This window comes from Ananas comosus, linkage group 1, assembly GCF_001540865.1.
Source record: "Ananas comosus cultivar F153 linkage group 1, ASM154086v1, whole genome shotgun sequence".
In the NCBI taxonomy this organism is placed as follows: Eukaryota; Viridiplantae; Streptophyta; class Magnoliopsida; order Poales; family Bromeliaceae; genus Ananas; species Ananas comosus.
Genome location: NC_033621.1, coordinates 20,284,009 through 20,305,605, shown reverse-complemented (window position 1 = coordinate 20,305,605; position 21,597 = coordinate 20,284,009). Strand labels below are relative to the sequence as shown.

General features: G+C 34.9%; 3 protein-coding genes across 9 annotated transcripts; 1 reads left to right on the top strand and 2 right to left on the bottom strand.

Annotated features, from left to right (window-relative positions):
• LOC109709814 (uncharacterized protein At5g08430-like) lies at window positions 1,360-10,859 on the top strand. 5 transcript variants are annotated; one of them, XM_020232151.1, is made up of 13 exons: window positions 1,360-1,829; window positions 3,021-3,100; window positions 3,819-4,009; window positions 4,180-5,053; window positions 5,746-5,867; window positions 6,119-6,178; window positions 6,977-7,027; window positions 7,402-7,472; window positions 7,626-7,774; window positions 8,685-8,732; window positions 9,660-9,785; window positions 9,868-10,233; window positions 10,540-10,859. In XM_020232151.1, exons 1-12 carry the CDS (start codon window positions 1,735-1,737, stop codon window positions 10,230-10,232), a joined length of 2,232 nt encoding a protein of 743 aa, XP_020087740.1. In that variant the 5' UTR covers window positions 1,360-1,734; the 3' UTR covers window position 10,233; window positions 10,540-10,859. The 5 variants fall into 5 exon arrangements, 4 of the variants coding, with proteins under 4 accessions (XP_020087740.1, XP_020087755.1, XP_020087761.1 ...); XM_020232166.1 differs by lacking the exon at window positions 10,540-10,859 and having other exon boundaries at window positions 4,180-4,759; window positions 4,889-5,053; window positions 9,868-10,333; XR_002216218.1 differs by lacking the exons at window positions 9,868-10,233; window positions 10,540-10,859 and adding an exon at window positions 9,427-9,534 and having other exon boundaries at window positions 9,660-9,751.
• On the bottom strand, window positions 11,741-18,067 carry LOC109709843. Of its 3 annotated transcripts, none has more exons than XM_020232186.1 (8): window positions 18,016-18,067; window positions 17,106-17,196; window positions 15,474-15,541; window positions 15,124-15,264; window positions 14,364-14,405; window positions 12,931-13,067; window positions 12,385-12,486; window positions 11,741-12,261 (listed from the first exon to the last, which is right to left on the bottom strand). In XM_020232186.1, the coding sequence occupies exons 1-8, from the start codon at window positions 18,053-18,055 to the stop codon at window positions 12,133-12,135; spliced, it is 750 nt and encodes a 249-aa protein (XP_020087775.1). In that variant the 5' UTR covers window positions 18,056-18,067; the 3' UTR covers window positions 11,741-12,132. The 3 variants fall into 3 exon arrangements, with proteins under 3 accessions (XP_020087775.1, XP_020087786.1, XP_020087793.1); XM_020232197.1 differs by having other exon boundaries at window positions 12,385-12,483; XM_020232204.1 differs by lacking the exon at window positions 18,016-18,067 and adding an exon at window positions 17,301-17,319.
• LOC109723256 lies at window positions 18,067-21,597 on the bottom strand. The gene is made up of 4 exons (XM_020251608.1): window positions 21,541-21,597; window positions 21,012-21,123; window positions 20,714-20,904; window positions 18,067-18,180 (listed from the first exon to the last, which is right to left on the bottom strand). The coding sequence occupies exons 1-3, from the start codon at window positions 21,595-21,597 to the stop codon at window positions 20,753-20,755; spliced, it is 321 nt and encodes a 106-aa protein (XP_020107197.1). The 3' UTR covers window positions 18,067-18,180; window positions 20,714-20,752.

The window sequence follows — 21,597 nt, the reverse complement described above, 5'->3', positions numbered from 1 at the left end:
GAGGGCGAGAGAATGGATGGGAGGACGGAGAAGAGGGAAAGATAGAAGGGAAGAGGATAGAAAAGGAGTACGGTAGGAAAATACTAAATCTAGATATTACAACCCCTCTTCAAAGGGATTGCAAAAATTTTTTAACGCTTTTTGAAGTTTAATTTTTTTAAAAGATTGATGAGGTAATTGACAAATAGACAAAAAATGATCGTAGGATAAGCGGGGTTATAAGATTACAATTCATTTCTTAAATTTTATCAAATAGTTCAATAGATTAATCTCTTCAATTAAAATTATTAATTATACAATTATTTTGGTCTCATATATTGCATATAGTTTTATCAAATTTCAAAACACTAAAAAAAAATATTTTTGTATTCTAACGTATAAGCGAAAAGAAATGAAGTTCGTTTTAATTTATTCTATGATCGTTATGCTTAATTATTAAAACTAGAAAAGAAATATATTTTATTGTATATTTTTTTATATTATAAAATTATGTGTATGGTATCAGATAGGATGCAAACGAGGCGGATCTGGGGGCGGGAGCCCAGCCTCGCCTCCCGCCCTGACTAACAAAATTCCGCCCCACCTTCCGCCCTGAATTCGTGACGGGTTAAAAAATACATCCCATAATCCACCCTGCCTCGTAACCCGCCTCCCGCCGGCGCTTCGAATCCGCCCCCGCCAACTAATATTTTTTATAAAATTATAATATTATTAATTTTTTGTAAAATATAAAATAATAATTTTTAATAATATTATATATATAATTTAACAATATTAATTATAAAAATAAAAAATATCAATCACAATTCAAAATAAAATTCAAAAGTTTCAAATACATTAGAAATGAGAGTACTAAGTTATTTGTATTTTAAACTTTTTTGTAAATACATTATTTTTTAGGAATATTTTTTTAAAATATAAATANGGGGCGGATTCGGGGCGGATCATGGCGGGGCGGATTCGGAGCGGGTCAAAATTTTTTTCAGTTTTCTATTCCGAATCCATCTCAGATCGTAAAATTTATCCCGTTTCCCGCCCTGAAGCCTTTATTTTCTTCCATTTACTACCCCGTCGGGGTGGATCGGGGCGGGAGCTTCACCAACCCGGATCCGTTTGCATCCCTAATAGATCGAAACGGTTTTGTAATTAGTAAATTCACTTGTTGCGGAGGAACGGGTCTATTGAACTATATGATAAACTTAAAAAAAAAAAAAAAAAAAAAAAGTATCCTTTTGCCAATAGTGAAAGTTCAGGGGCTCTTTTGCAAACGTGCTAAAGATCAGGGGGTCTCCACACATTTTCTCCATTATAAACGACACATACACATTCGTTTGTAATATATATAACATACAAGGGGCTCGTGGTAAAAGTACCGTCTCCCTCCGAGCGCACGAGGGAGTAGAGAGATCACGAGGGTTTTACTCCCAAATTTGGCTCCTTTTTCCCTCCTCTCTCTCTCTCTCTTTCTCTCTCTCTCCTCTTCTCCCTCCCCTCCCACTCCACGAAGCTTCGATTTGCACCTCTCCGAATCCAGCCAACTAGGTATTCGATCGAAGCGCTTATAGTTGCTGCTCCGTACAGTAGGTTTTGCTCAAATTCGGTAGTGGATCGATGGGTTTCTCAGTATACGAGGCTTCTTGGGGAAATAGGTTGTTCGGTTCTTCAATTCGAGGGGAAATTGGAGTAGTCGTGTGTTAAAGGTGGGGTTTAGGTATTTGTGGCTGTGTTTGTGATATGGGGAGGAGTAATGCGTACGAGGAGGAGGAGATTGCGGAGGATTTTTGCTTTGTTTGCAAGGATGGGGGGCTTCTTCGTGCTTGTGATTACAAGTGAGCTCCGAAATTTTGTTAAATGTTGTATTTTGTTATATGTTTGTTTGGAATATTTTGATTCACATTGCATTTTCCCTTGCCTAGAATTACTATTTGTTGTTCTTTTAGTGTTGAGGTGTTGAAATTTTATGGTGGTTCTTCTTATTTTATGTTTGGAAACTTAACTAGGTTGTATTCTTTAGTCTTAATAACAATTGAAGACACTGTATTTTGGGGGTTATTTTCATTTGTNTTTTTTTTTTTTTTTTTTTTTTTGTTGTAAAAAACCCAATTGAAATGATAGCTTGGTGGTATCTTTGGCGAGAAAATAATAGTTTGGTAGTATCTCAGTTGAGAAATAATAGTTCGCTGCTATTTTTTGGCGTGAAAACGGTAGTTCTGTGGTGTTTTTGGTGAGATAACAATAGTTTAGCCGTGTTATCCGCGAGAAAATGAGAATGATAGCTTAATGGCGGGTTGGGGGGGGGGCAGCGGGCTGGGAGTGGGGAGGCGTGGCAAATGAGAAAAAAAAAAATCCTGAAGTACCGCGTGGTAAAGTGTAATTAACTTACACTTTCACACCTAATTAGAATAGAAGATTAGTATTGATCTATGAGTTAATATTTTTCTTCATCTTATGTGTAGATCATGAGGTTTCGACTTTTCTTCTCTTTCTTCTTCATAGTGATTATGTATCTTTAGTTTGAAAGAAGAGGTGGCAGCACCATGCTTTGCTATTTTTTATTTAGTTTTAGCTTGTACCCTTTTATGCCAAAATTTATAGGAACTCAGATAAATAGGTTAGAGCAGACACCGGTGCACATAGAGTAGATTATTTGCTGATTTTCGACATAAAGAAGATTGTTGTAAATAATTTATCTGTCTCATCTCTTTGTAGGAAGAATTATACTTTCAGACCATTCGGTTATCATAAAAATGTGTGCTTAACTTGAGGGAAGAATCATAATTTCCATTTATATTTGTATTCTTGAATGTCTATGATTATACATGACTGTTGTTTTTGTTTCTATATCTTTAATTGCACACATTTTCTGATCCTTTCATTTGATGATTGCGTTCTTCAATGCATGGTGATTTTTAAACTACTGGTTATTTGAGTTCTATAGTCTGTACAGTATACACAACTCGTATTTGGCAATTTTTGTGGTCTTTTGCATTTTAAATGATGATATTTTTGTTCTTTTCCAGGAATTGTCTGAAAGCTTATCATCCTCAATGTGTTGGAAGGGATCCTACTTTCCTTGAGACAGATGAGCAATGGACCTGTGGTAACTTTATGTATATTTCTGCATGTTTGCATGATTCTATTTTACGACTTCCTATTGCATCACATCACGTGGAATCTATAGCTAGCAACACATGTTGAGACCGCTACCAAAATTTTATCCACTTTAATTCGATCAAGTTAATTTTTGGGGAGTGAATTACATTTTAATATTTGTTGAACTTGGTAATGGGATCGCCTTGTGTGATCCTTAGGCTATGCTATAAAATTTATATTATTTTGAAATGACTGATAAATATGACAGTTTGTAGAATCCTTTACTTCTGGTCATCTTTGAAACTGATTGAAACTTATTAATATACAAGAATGTCTGTACAATATAATAAAATGATCATGCAAGTTTGTTAGTAATGTAAGATACTTTAGTTAGGTTCGATTTTGATAATAACTTGATAATTCTCAAGCATAAATTGTCTACGAAGGCTTTAACCATCAAAAGCCTAAACGATGTTAAAGTTCATTGTGACTGTTGAGTTATCTAAGTTGCAGCAATTGATAAGATCTTTTTTTCTTTCCTAATTATTATATGAGGGAAAAAAAAGATCTTGATAGCGCATGGGCCAATTTCAAGTAAAGGTTCTATTCTGGTGTGGGCTGCATAACAGGCGGACTTCCCTTTTGCCAAAATTTCTTTTAGTTACATAACTGGATAGAATTTCCATTTGTAGAATATTGAAAGAACTTGACTCTGTTATTGACAGGTTGGCACTCGTGTTCTATCTGCAAAAAGAGCTCATCTGTTCAATGTTTTTGTTGTCCGAACTCTGTATGTCACACATGCATTAGAGAAGCTGGGTTTGTACAAGTGAAGAAAAAGAATAGGGCCCTCTGCAGTAATTGTTTAAGGCTGGCAATGTCAATAGAGGGGGATGTTCAAGTCGGTTCAGATGGGGTACGCTACATTGCAAATCCTTTTCAAAACTTTAAATCCTTACAATTTATTGTATGCTGTAAGAAGTTTACATAGATGATGATTTCAAATTCTTAACATTTACTTTTTGTATTCTAGTTCTGATTTTTACATTTTTGTTTCACCATTTCTTTTTTGCATTTTCTTTCCAGTGTAATGTTGTGGTAGAAGAAGCAGAAACATACAAAATTTTGTTCATGGATTATTGGGAAATAATCAAAGACAAGGAAGGTCTATCATTGGTTGATCTTCAAGCAGCTAATGCTCTTCTTCGAAGGGGCCTTAATTATAAGGATGGGTCTGATTCAGATAAGCTTATGGCTGAAGATGATGAGTTGGAAAATAATAATTTTGACAACAAGATGTCATTGCTTGCAGATTTGGGTGAGCTGAAATATAAAGCAAAAACTTCAATAAAACGACCTAGGTCAAAGAAGAAAAACTATGTAGGTTGGGGTTCAGAAGAGTTGATAGGTTTTCTTTCTTCTATTGGTAAGGATACCACAACCCCTCTAACCCAATTGGATTGCTGTGAAATTGTAAAGGAATACATCCAAGCAAACAATCTTTCTCATCCCGATAAAAAGAAAAAGAATGCAGTATGTGACGAGAAGTTGCATTTTCTATTTAAAAAGAAAAAAGTGAAGCTCCATAAGATCTACAGCTTGCTGGAAAGCCACTTCGCCAGCAATGGTGATTCAGATGAAGAGTTTTCATTTAGTTCGGATGAAGGTGAAAACTCAGTCCTAAAAAAGAAGAGGATTTTGGGTCCTGGATCCAAAAAGGTCCAAAATCCAGGTCTGAATCACGACATTAATAAAGTTCTGCAAAAGGATAAATGCTATGCCTCTATTGTTGCAGATAATATCAAGCTATTATACTTGAAAAAGTCCTTAGTTGTAAATCTTCTAAGGTACCTGGAAACCTTTGAGAAAAAAGTTATGGGCTGTTTCGTGAGGGTCAAGACTGATCCTAAAGATTTCTACAACGTGCCACAAAAATCATACCAGCTTGGGCAAGTAGTGGGTAAGGAAAAACATACATCTGTACATTTCATATTAGAATACATTTTCTCTCTATTGTATTATTAGGAAGTATCCAACACTCCTTTTGTTGTTATAATATCCTAAAAGTCATATAGAGTGTAATGGTCTATTGATAAATGCATTCCTTTGAGAATTTACAATAGCAGAAACTTTTCTTCCTTTAGGCTAATACTGGTGCCTTTCTCCTAATATAAGTCTATTGCACCCAAATATTTCCACATCAGAAGATGCTTGCAAAGTCAGTAGGTATGATATAGTAGGTGGGCTTGCGAATCTGAACTAGTTCATTTTGGGCCATGCTGGTAGCTCCATCTTATAAGTGATATTAGTGGGCCGGTTGGCGCATGGCAATTAATCCAATTTTCTAGTACTAGCAAGCCTGGTCTATATATGCTGATTCTTAACATATTTTACTTTTGGACTATTTGTTTTAATCACCNCTAAATCTTGTATATCAAACCTTTTGCAGCATCTTCTGCAATTATCAGACGAGATAGCCAATCCAAACTCTTCTGCTTGATACAATCTGTTTGGAAAATTATAGAATCACTATTTCCTTTAGTTTGTCGTGATGTAAACAATGTCATCCATATGCTGTCATAGACTATAAAATTGTATCTTTTCATGATCTGCTAATGTAAAGCATTACTCTGTTCTCAATTACCATGACAGGTATTAAGAAAGCTTTAGAGCCATACAAGGTTGGTGACTCGAGCACAGATGTTGTTCTATGTGTCTCCAATATGTGGAAGGACGTTCAGATATCTAAGCTGTCAGAGGATGATTTTGAGGAGGTACAACTTATTTCTATTTTTACTACTCATGATTCGTGTGTAGGAAATATCAATATTTATTGTAGAATTGACAAATATTTGCCATAGATCCTAATAGGTCCTTTCTTGGGATTTCGTGAAAAGTAGTTTTAGAAGTAGTTCCAGTTCTCTGTGTACAGTTCTAGATTTATTGTCCATTGCATGTAGACTTGTACTTTGTAGGACATTACAGCGAATGTGGCAAAATAATAATGTCAGATTCTTGTTATCAGGAAGAATGTGAAGAACTTCGTGAACTTGTCAAGAGAGGTCTCTTTAGAAGGTCTACTGTGGTAAGTTGGTTCTAGTGAAAAAAATATTTGTTCTTAAATTACAAGATATATTAAAGAGGGTGTCTTGATTACCTGCCCATTAAAGGCTTTCACTGAACATCCTTTCTAACATAATTACTTGTTCTATTCACAGTAAAAGAGGCGTGTATCTGAATTTGCCATTTATGTCTCTTTTTCATTTGTTATTCCTTCATATATTAAGTTAGACTCTACCTTTTTTATACATGGTTGATCTTATTATTTATTTTTTTTGTACATTATTGTTTTGTCTAATATTTAGGCTGTAGAGGTAAGGGTGGCTTATATAAGTTTGCTAAAACAATCATATCTTTTAGCATCAATGTGAATGCAGGAGGATCTATTTGTATTTAGGTAAAAAGACCTATCCTCAATGTTTGACTATGTGGTGGGTAGGGATGATAATTGTACCTTTTAAACTTGCATAATGTAAACAAGCATTATCCGGATAGCTAAACAATTACCATCTGGATCTATTTACTTGCTCATTTATCTAGTATTTGCACTAAAAGTACTGCAGTGGTGTACTAAAAGAGGATTCTGTTCTGTAATTTACATATGTGGTGTTATATTTTTTAATTTTACAGAACTTAGGTTATACAATATATACATAATCACAATTTTTATTACATCCTTAATTTGTTTTCTTTTCTTTATGCAATAGGGTTCAGCCGCTTATTTCTTTCTTTCCTAGCTTAAATACCTGATTTCCAGTTTATCATATATCTATCTTATGTGGCAGATACATGTGTTAATGTTATAACGTTCTCCATTTGCCAGGCAGAGTTTGAGGAAAAAGTGAGAAGTGTACACGATGATATAACTAATCATGTAAGTGTGTTGGCGAAGAACTCATTTATATAGTAGCGTGTAGGACACCATGTAATTAATAGATCATTTTGTTGAAGGGTGGGTATTAGAAGTCTTTTATGCAAGAAATTGCACTCCAATAGAGTTTTTTCAAATGACAGTATCCTTTTTTTGTGGTTCTCCTACACCATGTAATTAATAGATCGTTTTGTTGAAGGGTGGGTATTAGAAGTCTTTTATGCAAGAAATTGCACTCCAATAGAGTTTTTTCAAATGACAGTACCCTTTTTTTGTGGTTCTTTAAATAATAGATCTAAGTCCATTAATTTGTTCCTTTCCTAATTTGCTTTTTTTATATTGGTGGTTAACTAAGTTCCCAATTTTCTTTTTTCCAGTGGATTGATAGAGAACTTCTGAAGTTAGATAGACTGATAGATCGAGCAAATGAGAAGGGTTGGCGCAGAGAATATCCTTCATATTTCACATTGAATACACATATTCAACATGTTATGTAATTTCAAATCTACCATTTCCCGAACTTATGAATTGCTACACTAACCTAACACTGACTTCAGTGCTACTTTCTGCATTTTTAAACCTTGACCCTATTGAATTTCAAGCTATACGAGTACATTGATAAGAGAGAGCTACTTAGAACACCAGCTGAGAGACAACGTCTCTTTAAAGAGATTCCACCAGTCATTGTGGACGAGGAAGATACAAAAGATACTACCGGCTTAGTAGAAAATTCTCATGGAGAAGATAAAGGTTTCGTTAGCTCTTCTTTTATCATTTTCGTACCGTTTTATCATTATATTCAATTTTGATAAAACTGTGTGGTGACCACCCCTTTAGGCCATTCAGAAGTGGCCCCTTCAACTTTAATTTTTTAGATTGATACCCTGTTTAACTTTCAGATTTTTTTTTTCTTTTTGGTTTGAGATTTTCTAGTTAGTTAAGTTGATTTTTTTCAATTTATGTGCTCTATTAGCTTTTAGTTGTTAATCGTTAAAAAGTGATCAAAACCATTAAATTTGATTAAATCATTCACGAATTTGATAAAATCCCCAATTTTGTTGATAAAAATCAGTCAAATTGAAAAATAAAATAAAATAAAAAGTTGATGGGCGTCAATCCGAAAAGTTAAGAGTTCAGGGGGCCATTTCAGAATGGCCTATAAGTGAGAGGGTCGCCAAACGTTTTGCACCTTCGGTTCTCAATAAATATGATCATACAATTGAGATCATATGAAATTTTGTATATTAAGCTGTTCAAAACCATATTCTTTCAGGAAATCCCCTTTAACTTGTTTGTCTAAGTTCTTGGGGTTTGTTTTATTTGTTCTTCTGAATTTATAAACCCAAGTTTTCTACAAACAATTCCGTGCAATGCACCTGATTACTTTTACAGAAATTTGATGTAATTTATTCCGTTGACGTTCTTGGAAAATCATATGCAGCATATTCTGGCTAAACATCATAGATCCTTTGATTATATGTGAGTTATGATGAGTTCTTAATTCAATGTGCTCTCGTTGGGTTACATTGCAACTTGCCCTGAAAAAGTAGAATTAGAATTTGATATTAATTTCATTTATGGAAGTTTTGCTGTCATTATTGTAGACAGAAGACTAACTGCATTTGGCTAAACTGTTGTGCCATGTTGGCTGTTTTACCAGGGAGTGGAGTTTCTCTTCAAGAAAATGGTGCCGCAGAAAAACACGAAGGTTTGCAAAATTTTATATCCTGTCAGTTAATATGGCTGTTTGCCCTCTATTTATTATTTATAAAGCTGCATTGTTTTTTATTTTTGAGCTTTTAGCAGACTTAGATATATATTTCTTTTCTTCTACCATTTGATCTGCCGCTTATTATTCCTCAGTTATTCGAGAACTAGACAAGCATTTAATTTCCTTAGTCAAAGATGTTTGGTTACGTTTCTGCGTAGTTACTTTTGTCCAGTAAACCGTTCTAGTAGCCACAAAATATTCTCTTCTTATTTTTTTTGTTTCTTTTACTTATTACTTCAGCATACATTTTATTTGAACTGCAAAAGTATTAGGATTACGCTTTGGAGATGTGAGGCTATGTTGGATTTTGCCCGGGAGTATTTGAGATTAGGGAGACCTTCCAGACCATGATAATTAAGCCTTTCTCCACCTATCTACGGCTAAGTTGATGAATCTTATGTGCCATTTATTTTACCAAGTTGCTCAATTATCATCATATGCTAAGACAAATCCATAAATCAGAATCTCTCTCTCTTTCTCTCTCTCTCTCTCTCTCACAAACACACACACACACACACACACACACACACACACACACACATGTTTGAACTTTGTTGTTTTGTTTCAATCAACTTGTAGTTTGAACCATTAATGGCAAATTAACCTTTTCATTTATCTTCTTCCTTTCCAGAACTATGAACATATTGCAAAGCCTAGTTTGTAGCATCAAAAAACTTCTCACATGGAAACAAAAATTTGTACTTCAAGCACAAAGCACCTGATGTCTCTTCTAGAAATGGTCTCTCTTCTGAAAAATAAATATCCGTTGAATTAATTACAGTTCTTTGTGTGGGGATCTAAGTTTTTACACTACCTGTGATCTCACCCCTTTTCTTCTCCTTCCTTTCTTTTTTATTTTCCCAGAAGGCCAACGATGTGACTCTACGGAATTCGCGCAGAACGGCGTCAAAGATCACTCTACCTTAGTCCGTGAACACAAAGACGAGCGGACTTGCAACACCAATGGAGAAGCACAACTTACTGATCAAAGTATTTCAGCATACTGTTTTTTCAACTTTTGTTTATTTGAATTTCTTTCAATTTTATGTACTTGTTGATTTGTTTTTGGCAGGAAGCTTGCTGCACGATTCTGGAAAACTCGAAGAGAAGAATGTCACTAGGATCCACGAACACAAAGAAGACCAGAGCAGTAAGGAACACGGCAAAACACAAAGTATTATCGATCTTGACGGGGATGACGAATGCGCGAATACTGCCGAACAAGGCGAGAGATCGCCAAGAGAAGTATTTTCTGCGAGTGATTTCATATGGCACTATGTCGATCCTCGCGGATTTGTACAAGGACCTTTTCCATTGATCTCGCTACGTCGCTGGAGAGAGAACGGTTTCTTCGACGACGATTTTAGAGTGTGGAGAGTCGGTCAATCCAGGGAGAATTCCATTTTACTGATCGATGCTCTTCGTTTAACTTCATAATGTAATCTTCGTTTAACTTCATAATGTAATCGCCGGATATTTTTCATTTGTATTTTGTATGCGCTACCTATATGCATAATGCAGTGGACTAATTTGATTCCTTTCTTCCCCCACCCCTCCACCCCTGATCTGAGGCACTGATTTTGGGGTCTCCAGACTACAGATGTGTTGTATCGGATAACTGCTGTTGGAAGGGCCTTGCAGACTACTTTTCTAATAATTGAATGTTGTTTAATCTATGGCTTTTCCTTATTAAAACATCATAATTTTACGTTAACTTCTTTTCTTTTGGATTTGAACTCTGCAGGATTCAAGAGGGCGACAAGTAAATTGTTTCTATTTTCAGCGAGGAAGGGAAGCTTACTTGAGCTCGTGGTTTATTGCAATCATAAGCCCAATTGCATCGAAAAGTCAAGGTCTCTTTTCTTCTTTCTCTTTTGTCAGCTAAAGGCATCAGAATTGTTAATTTTAAGACAATTAATTCTGCTCAGACAATTTTAGTTTGTCATAAATAATCAAGGTCATCAGCAAATTTGCTCTGGCAGTGCAGGTGAATACTCTTTAGAAACACATGAACAGTGTTTGCTTCTAACTCCTCAACCCTTGATGAATGTCTAAGTTTTCCTATTTCGGTGATAATACTACTGTAGATCCAAGAGCTAAAAAGTAATAGTAGGCATCATTCATGTGCTTTTGAAAGCACGCAAGATGGATTCTATGCTCCAGTAAAGTTTAACAGTTGAGTTCAAGAATTATTTTGATTTGCAAATTGTGAGAATAACGTGCGCATATTTTAACATCAAAGAGCAGTTGAGATAATAGTGGCTGCAACTTTTCTCTGGTAGAGCAAATTGAGATACAATGACACAAGGATGTAGGCCTTAATTGCTATGTTTCATCATTCAACTAAAAAAATTTAAGATAGTTATAATTATAACTGCTAGAAAAAGTAATTCGACAAAAATGATCTATTTGGTTCACAGGATTTAAATTTTTCATTGAGAATTTACTTTTTTAAAAAATCTATTTTCATAATTGAATTCCTGTCTTGTGTGAATGTTTTTGTTTCGTACATATATTAGAATACTCGGAAATATATTATCTTTGCGTTTGATTCAACATAGAAATTACTCAACTATATCAACAAAATTACTGCAATACCCTTTTGATTAATATTACATATATTATTTCACACTAAATTAATCATAAAAAAGCAAACTAGTTAAATATATAAATTCTATTTAAATATTACTAAATTTAGGAAATTCGAAACTTTATTTGTCTTTTGCACTCAATTAAAAATTTTGGAATACATAAGATTTGCAAAAGAATATATTAATCTTTTAAGATTAAATTTTTTTTGGCAAAAAAATAACCAATAGCGGAGGTAGCTTTTCAAATCCGATATTTTAAAGGATTAATAAAATGTTTTATTCTTGCCACATTATATTCCTCTGATAAAAGCCCGTTTAGTAAAATCAAAAGGGCCGAGATCTACTCTCACAATATAAAAAACTCGAAATCTTTTCCCCTGAATATTAACTCAAAACAACTTGCGAAAAAATTGCAACATCTTTACAGCCAATGAGCGCAGCCAAACATATATACCATCTTTTGAGAAATTCCATTTTACTCTTTCTTGTACATTACAGAAATGTTGTTCGAAGTAGAGCTCTTCAGAGAAGCATGACACGACCAGCTTTTTTCATCTACCAACAAAAGTTTCAAATAGGAGCCTCCGATATTGTGGCAGTGTTACTCATTTCAACTTTTAAGGCTCCAAACCTTCTCAACGACCGGATGTCACAGAAGTGCTTTCCAGAGTAGCGAAGCAATTCTAGAAGCCACAGCCGATGGGCTTCTTCTTAACACCAAAAGCTTCTTAATCCAGTGCGGCACATCACGGAACGTACTTCCAAGCTCGATGCATAACGCTGTCGTTTATATAGGGGCGCAAATCCCACATAAGACAATAGCTCTCAAGCTCCGATGATGATGTCTTAAGATTCAGAGATTGAACGATTTTCTCCTGCAGCATATATATATATATATATATATATATATATATAGAGTTGCAAATTTCGATTGGGTTTTTGTTCTTAAATAGGTGAAATGGAAATGTTGAAGGATAGAATTATAAATCCATGTTTACCTGCATGGCATAGTCAAGCTTCAACATGCCGTAGATAACCATCATTGTAGTAACATATAAAATTAAATTGTCTTGAAGATGTAAAGGCCGAGTTTCATCCTGCTATAATAGAAAATACAAAAAGGCAATAAAAAGAGTATTAGAACAATGCAGACAACTCTGTGAAGTCAATTAAGAGTATAAAAGATGTGATTTTGTCATTATACTTCGTAATACTCTTGAATCCCGACGAAAGTTAGAACAAAACGCGAAGATAATATACACAAAAAATAAACACACACAACCAAATATAAGTGATAAAAAGCTTTTTTAAGTTACTTGAATATATGACCGTTAATCATTAGTTACCGAAGTTTACAACAAAACTTTTATAACAAAACTTTTATCTTAACTCATAGCAACTGCTAGGACAATATAGCAAGTCTATTTATGATTAGTTAGTGACTTTGTCGCCTTCAGCACAGACCAAGTACCTATTTGGATGGTTATCACAACCGAAGTTACAAAGAATAATTAATTAGAGAAGTTGCTGTTAACTGGGCGTACCTCAGTAGGAAGAACATCATCTATCAAGCTGTTGCAATCATCGTTCTCAAAAAATTTAGAGGTGCTTTGATTCGTTGCTTGTGTAATACCATATGCATCCTTGGCGAGGCATTCGACTTCATCGAGCAGAGTTTTCGCTGAGAAATTGATAGAATATATATAGCTACTAAGTACAAAATAGAAAAGCACTCTGTGCATGAATCTGACGCTGTGCCATGTAATAGGTGAAAGAAAGGGCGGACAAGCCAGAGAAAGAGAGAAAAACAGAGAGAAAGTTTCAACCATAATGAAACAGAAGTTTTTCATGTTTCCTGCGAATTACTGGATTGGATCTACGTGATTAATGCTTCATCCAAACAGAAAAATAATGAAATATTGCAGTTTCAATTACATTAAAAATGATGAGATCAGTCAAAAAGATAAGTGCCCAAAAAGCTCATCTAGACATGCCAAAAAAGAAAAAAACAAAGAAAAATAAATTCTAGACAAGAAAGAAAGAAAGAAAGAAAGAAAGAAAGAAGAATGATTTTAATTCCAATTAAATGTGTAAAAACATGACTACAGTAATTTCTTCTAATTCTGCACAAGTATGATTATACAATGTTTAGCAATATACAGACCATTATGTTTTCCTTTCCAATTTACCTCTTCCTTTGTTCCACAAAAATTCCAATCCTAAGATCAAATTGGACATAAGTTCCTGACACTTTTGAAAGCAAACAGAGCAAACATTGATTATCTCTTTTGCATGGCTCGTGGTAAGAAGATTCATGTATACATATTCAGATAGCAGGGTATATACTTCATAAATCCAGAGGATGACTATAAACAGTGCTTGCTTATTACATAAATGTTTAAAAGTCCAAGGCAGAATGTTACGAAACAGTGATTTATCCGATTAAGAACTTAAAATCCTCTTTCAATTCATCGACCGTACCTAACGCAGTTGGCTTAGGACTTGAAGGTTGCTACTAGAGGTCCCAAATTTGAAGCCTAGTTGCTTCACATTTCTAATAGAGTTCATTTCTAAAAAAAAATGAAAGAAGCGGGTAGCGTGCTACCTTTCTCTCTCTTAAAAAAAAGTGCCTCTTTCAATTCCTTGCATGTATATCTAATCGTTCACAATGACACTACAAATTAAACTCTTTGTTGAGTGAGAACACGCAAAACTTAAGTCAATGCAACTTCTATGTTATTTCCGTGGACAAGAATCACATTAAAAGGACTAATCAACATAGCATTGTACGCATTCTTAATATTAAGCCAATTCGACTCTTGTGCTTAACTGAATATGCAATCAATTAGCCGATACGCTTAAAAGATTTAAATATAGGGAAATTCAGATCAACTTTTAAAATGATGTTGATTCTAAGAAATATAAAATAGTAAGTAAATGGCAAATATCATATGAAATAAGAGGAGATGAAAGGCACCTTTCTTTAAATGGTCTCGGAGGCCTTCTTCGCAAGATTGAACTTCAACAAGAATTTTCATGTCAACAGAGGAAAATAAGCTATAAGAAAGCAACTCAAACCAAAAATAAAGATATTTTTCTCTTATTACCATTCCATTCTAACAAGAGAAGTTACTACTTGGATATAACCATTATCTATCAAGGGAGAAACGTCAATATAAGTGAATCAAAAGCAAAACACAGAAATTTTGGCAAGAAAGACATTTTTCAGCAAGAAAGATGTGAAATCCTTATTTGGCAGAATAAACAAAGTGAAGATATTTTAGCAAGGAATTCATTATTCCACCTACGAAGGCTTATGGCAAGGGAATCCTCAGCGTCCAAAAATAGATTGTTAGTGGATAGGAGGTGCAAGAAATAAAAAATTCCTTAAGCTAAATAAAGGGCAATAAATGAATAGTATCAGATAGAAAACAGCAGATTTACAAAGTAGGAAAGTAGGGCAAATAACTTGGCAAAAAGTACAAGACGACAAAATTTCTCATCTAAATTACTTGATGGTTATTTGTTGACTCAAAAGAAGGCTAGCCCAAGCTTATCACCTAGGACTAATCAATCGTTGCTTATCCAAAGCTCCCATTTGCTTATCTTAATAGCTTTTGCATACAATGAGCTACCAAACAATTTAGCACCTTAAAGGTTAACCTCTGAGTTTGATCTTATTGAGGGTGTACTCTATTAATTAATTTTGTCATTTATTTGAAACTACAATGACTTACTCTGACTGATATTTTGAATATTTTGAAAGGAGTGATTGCACCCAGCTTCCACATATGCCTTCATTTTCTCAGTGAAGTTCGATCTAATTATCTCATCGACAATCTTTGATGTACCATCAAGTTTCGGCCTTCTGAAGTATTCTGTGAGGAAGGAAAATATTATCGGGTTATGAACACATCAGCATAAGATTAAAGAGACTAGACAACAGTAAATACCATTTCCTTGTATTTAAGTTTTTACATGACCTGTGCTGAACAGAGAAATGACAATCATCTATTAGGTTTTGGAACAATACTTTGCAACTATTAGTTCAATGGCTTTCCAATGAGAAGTAAAAAGGGACAATCACCTATCTCTTGATGCAATCTCATAAGAAACTGCTTTGCCACATCAACTAGCTCCTCAAACTTTGCAACCCTATAAAGCGTTTGTTCTTGATTATTTCAAGGTTCAAGAATGAGAACCATGATTAATTGCACAGAAATAAATAGCAAATACAGTAAAGATGCACAAAATAGCATCAGATATAACCTGAAATCTCCACCATCAATTGAGAGAAAGTTAACAATCATGAAGAAAAGAAATAGTCTCCCAGCAGAACTTACCATAATGATAGCGCATTTACAATAGGTACCTGAACTTTAAATATTTTTATTTTACCACTGAACCTTACAAGATTTTCAAAACAGGTGTCTGTATCTAATCTTGCAGTATCCATATGTCTTTTGATGAATATACCGTCAAGTAACAGAATAATCTCTTATATTATGGAATGTTCTGTGATATTAATTAAAAAAGCAAATACTTTAAAATTTGAGTATTTATTCAAAAAAAAAAACTATTAGATAGTAAAATCAAAACTTTCAAAGTTTAGGTACCCATTTCAATATGCACCACATTTTAGATGAGTTCCGTGAGCCATGAATAAAGAAAATACTCGTGAAAGGAAATCTACTCAAACCATCAAACGACCATGAAGCATGCAAATACTTCTTAGCTGAACACCACACAGTGTAGATTAAAGTCTATCATTAGCACTCCCCTAGCACAGTCCAATATGAAGTTATAAGGTAATGAAGAAAAATGGCATTTAATATTTTATATCCAACACTCCCCTCATGTCCGAGCTTAAGACCTTACAATAGACTCAATTCGTGTGCTAAAATTAAAAACGAGGACATATAAATGAAATTAAGAGCTTGGTGGGATTCGAATTCAGGAGCTGCTAAGACACCACAAGAAAATAACCAATTTGATACAGGAGCTTTAATATTATGTTTTACTTTTCGATTGTTTTATTTATTTTATTTAGTTAGTTGTCATGTGACTAGCATGCGACTTATTATTATATTTTGACAGTTAGAGTTTAAAGTTAGCCAATAAGTCATAATCAAGGACTGGATTTGAAGAGCACCTTGTAACCCTAATATAAAAGGGATGCAAATCAGATAATGGTTGTTTTGGATGATCTTTTCAATATATCTAAGAAACTAGTGGTTTTCTTAAAACCCTAACGGTTCCATCTTTATTCATAGTCCCTGTTAGCCTAAATTCGATTATCTACTAGCTGTTTTCGTTCCATACTACATCACAATTACTCCAAAAGCTTAAATTGTTACAGAACGGTATTCTGATAACTGATGTTCCACATTCCCCCACACCCTTGAACTTAGGACTTTCTGAACGACCTAAGACGTAAACTTAAATTAAATGATAGAAAATTAAATGAAACTAGGAGCTTGGTGGTATTCGAACTGAGGACCTCTTGCTCTAATACCATACGACTATACGAATTACTCCAAATGCTTAAGCTATTAGATGACAGTGATTTCAATATTTTATATTCAGCATCCATTGATGGGCATCAAAAACTAAATGCAATCACTGGTTTCTCACAATGAAATGCAGGATTCAGATGTGCATTACAAAAAAGAAAATAAAAAGAAAAAGAAAAGAAAAAAGTAGTGTGTGAGTGACTTACTTGATCATGAAATCCATGAAGATGCTGGAAACCTTCGCCGTTGAATCAAAAAGGATCTTCCTCTCCATATCAGCATCTGATACTGTAGCATCTGAAATATGAGAGAGAGACATTGTTAATAGGATGATCTCATGGAGATTCTTAAGGGCTCGTAAAGGGAGCTTGATGAGGATGATGAGGAAACAAGTCCAATACCACCATCGAAGCTGTTGAGAGGTTCGGATTCCGCATTATCATAGAGATAGAGAGAGTTTTAGAGAGAGAGGGGGATTCGGGACAAAGAAGATGATGAAAAAAGGAAAAGGAAGCAAGGAGTTGGAGCACAAAATAAATAAATAAATAAATAAATCCCTGGAGCGACAATTTTAAAAAAAAATTCATGGAGTTTATATCTATGGTCTAAGTTATGATAAAGTAGAAAATTATGTAACTCTGCAGGATTTCACGACTTTATTTTTAAGCTATTTGAATACACCCTGTACAATTTCAAGACAAGAACGATCTAAAAATGTTAACAAAATAAGCAACCCAATCCGATTTCAGTTTCTGAATACGTTGGTTATCCAGTTTGTAAGTTTCTACCACATTCTTATTCCAACACATAGAATTTCGGACAATCTTAAAAAATTAGCCGCTAGAGAGTTCAAATTTTAAAAAACGAGCTACTAGATAGCTCCAAATTCGAAAACTAAAACAATAGGTGAAGAGTATTAACAAAATCTCTACCAATCAATTTTGCTTTTCACCATTCAAAGATGTAGTCATGTAAGAGAAATGCTTTGTGTGAGAAATACCATACAAGCAAAGTCGAAACTAATTCGACTTTACAAAACAAATGATTCCAATTTCACTGAACCATATGATTAAAACAACCAATGATAAATAAAAAAAAAAACGAGAGGGTTGTTACCAGTCGGTGGAGGAAAGAATGGCGGCTCCTCTCCGGCCATGGAAAGGCGATGGGTTAGGTTGGGTCTGGGGGCCGCAGAGGAAGGGGGACTCGAGTTGGGGGACAAGTAGGGATGCAAACGGATTTGGATTGGTGGAGCTCCTGCCAGCCCGAATCAAGTAGTAACTGGTAAAAAAAAACGATAAATTACATACAGCTCCCTGTAAATATATCGAATAACAGATATATTCCTACAAAGTTTAGCTTTTCATATTTATTCCTACAAATATCCTAACGTTTTCACGTATACCCATGCTGTTAGGATCCACTAGAAAAATATAGTTAACTATAAGTAAAATACTTAACCCTAATTAGTAAATGAGGTAAATTGACCTTTCTACCGCTCTTATATTATTTGTGATCATAGAAAGAAAGAAAATGACTGTTGAAAATTTTTGGGAGAACATTTCTGCATAATTCTAACAATTGAAGCTTTTGGAGAGACATATTTGTAATGGCAAAAATGTCATTTCACTTATTTTCTTTTAAAAAATAAATAGTAAATACTCTAACGGTAACAAACCAGAGGGATAAATATGAATATCATTGGACTTTTGTAAGGATAAATATGAAAAGTTGAACTTTGTAGGAATATATTTGCAATTTGATATGTTTACAGGGAACTGTATGAAATTAATCCAAAAAATATTGAAAAATGTAACTCGCTCGAATTGTGCAGACTTTTTTTTCTTTTTTTTGGGAGAGAATGGTAGCATGTCATCCGCTTCGTTCATATTTTTTATTAAAAATGGACTTAACTAAAAATATGCAACAAGACTTCAAATTTGGTACCTCGGGTACCAACTATTAAGTTCTTTGCCATTTACGTTGAGGACGGAGGATGACTTATTTTGATTGACGCAGTATGATTTATTTAGTGATATAGTTTGGTTTGATCTCGCGAATTTAAAAAAAAAAAATGAAATCATTTAACTTACCCCACTTAACGGAGTTTGCAACAAGACCAGGCCTAATCTAGATAACTTGAAGAGATTAAGTATCTAATTATAATAATTAGAAGGTTGGCGACACAATTAAAACTTGGGTAAAAGGTATAATAATTAGATGGTTGGGGATACAAATTAAAACTTGGGTAAAAGGTTAGATACTTTCTATGTAATTTACCCAACCAAAATACTTTCTTTTTTTCTTTTTTTTTTTTACATTTAGCCTCCACAAAATATTTTATAAATAATGCTACCTATACACTCCATTTTGTAGTTGTATAACTTATGCCCCATCCATCTAATGGATGAGGTGTTTTCACCTGTCGCATGGAGGTGATTAGTGGAGAAAATCCACCCATTGGATGAGTGAGATGTAGGATTTACACTTATTTTCTTTTGTGCTCTGAGGTAAGACCACTTTTCTTTCCCCCTTAAATTCTTTTCTTCTTTTTTTCTATTTTGTGTAAGTTTCCAAACAAACGAAGCAAACGTACCCTGATCAATGCCTAAAGATGCCTTCGCTAAGGTACTCTATGGCAGACAATAATCATAAACAATATACGACCAAATGACCATACTGCTTTTATCTCTAAAGATGCCTCTTTGTTGCTTGTGCTCAAGTGAATAAGTTTTCAACCACACAGTGATTTGCTTCTATCCAATCGTTCAACTAATGCTCAAAGAGCAGAATCATATGCATTAGTTATAATGTTAAAGTTGTTCCTAGTAATATTACAACTCGATACTTTCAATTGTCAAAGAGTTGTTAATTTCCCATGTAACTGGAAAGGTATGAAGGATGGACCCTTAGTTTTCTATGAGGAAAGAGAGGTCAAATAGAAATGGATACGCTAATTGAGATACCTAAGATAGAAAACATTCCAAGGCTTATCCATCTAACAATACATTTCCAATAAAAAATCTTAATTTCTTTGAACCAAAACATCAATGTTTCCTTGATAAAGATCTTCCAAATCATTCATTACCAAAGCTTAAAGGAACACAATTTTTCAATTTTTTGAAGCTGCAGATACTTTTGTACTCAGCTAATCTCGAGCAAAACAATAGCAACAAATCAAGAACCACAAAAGAAAGTAGATGCTAAACAAAGTCTAGTCAGAGGTTTCTGCTCTGGGGATAAGCTGAAAACAAGGATTTATTCTGCTTGATTTTTTGTCTGCGAAGAGAGTGAAATTAGTAGAAATAGAATTGCGTAATCATGGAGATAGAAAACTTCAACCAAACTCAATGAGTTTCTACACCATTATGCAGATAAGATATATATTTCCTACCCAAATCCAAAAGAGTAGGTTATTTCAACTTTACAGTTTTGTAACTTATTTTAAGGATTTTACAGACTCATGAATCGCAAAAGATCACCAAAATATGATCTCTTGCATCTGTTGCCTCATCCACCTTAAACCCTTATGTTCCTCAAGCACAATAAACTATAAATCTTAAGATTTTTTACTGCATTACATATGAAATCAAAACTTAAAGTGAAAGATTTGAGGAAGTAACTGTGAGATAAATGAGGATATGCTAATCCAAAAGCCGGTCACAAACAAATCAGAGCTCACTCTGATCAAACATCCCCAAATCAGCACCATTACAAAATTCAGCAACAAACACCCCGCGACGGATCAAAGAAGCCTGAGTTCACATTTTATTCAAGCCGAATCGAAAGAGCGCGAGGAAATTGAGGAAATTACAGGTGTTGGCGGCGGCGGCGGCGACGACGACGGGGCGCTCTACTTCTTCCTGTAGCGGGCGACCTCGGCGTCGTTGGGGAAGAAGCCCGTGAGCCGACCCGCCGAGTTCTGGTACGCGTACATGAACCCGCCCATGATCCCTATCAGTACCCCACTCACCATGGACGGCCCTCGGATGCTCGGCTTGATCCCTGCGCCATCCCCCAATCCAAAACCCAATTAGAAACCCTAACCCTAACCCTAACCCTAATCCTAATGCGGATGCGAAGGGTGCGGAGGAGGAGGAGAGGGGGGGAACCTGAGAGGTAACCGCCGGTGACGGAGACGGCGGTGATGGTGGAGAAGCGGAAGTAGTCGAGGGCGGAGAAGTTGGCGACGGCCTTCGTGAAGGGGGGTTGCGGTCGACCCGGTTACGGCTGTTTAGATGCTTACTTTATTATTATTATTATTATTATTATTATTATTATTATTATTTTTTAGCAACTATACTGGTAGGAAAATTTTTCTAAATAGTGTATAGATGGTTTAAAAACATACCAATAAAATAGGGTATAACTATCTTAACTATACCACAAAAAATAGGATAAAAATGAAATTCAAAATTTTCTCTTAAAAATAAAACTCCACTTTTCGGGCTGCTTCTCCACTCACATAACCCACCTTTTTTTTTTTTCCATCTTTCTCATAGTCTCCTTTCTCTCCAATCTCCACCCTCTCCACAACCCCAAAAAGTAGGGTTTACCTTTCCTTATCGCCTCCACACTCACCTTGGCCGCCACCTCCTCCGCCGCACTCACTTCGGCCGCCGCCGACGCCGCCGCACTCACCTCGGCCGCCGCCGATGCCGCTACACTCACCTCGTCCGCCGCGCTCATCTCGACCAT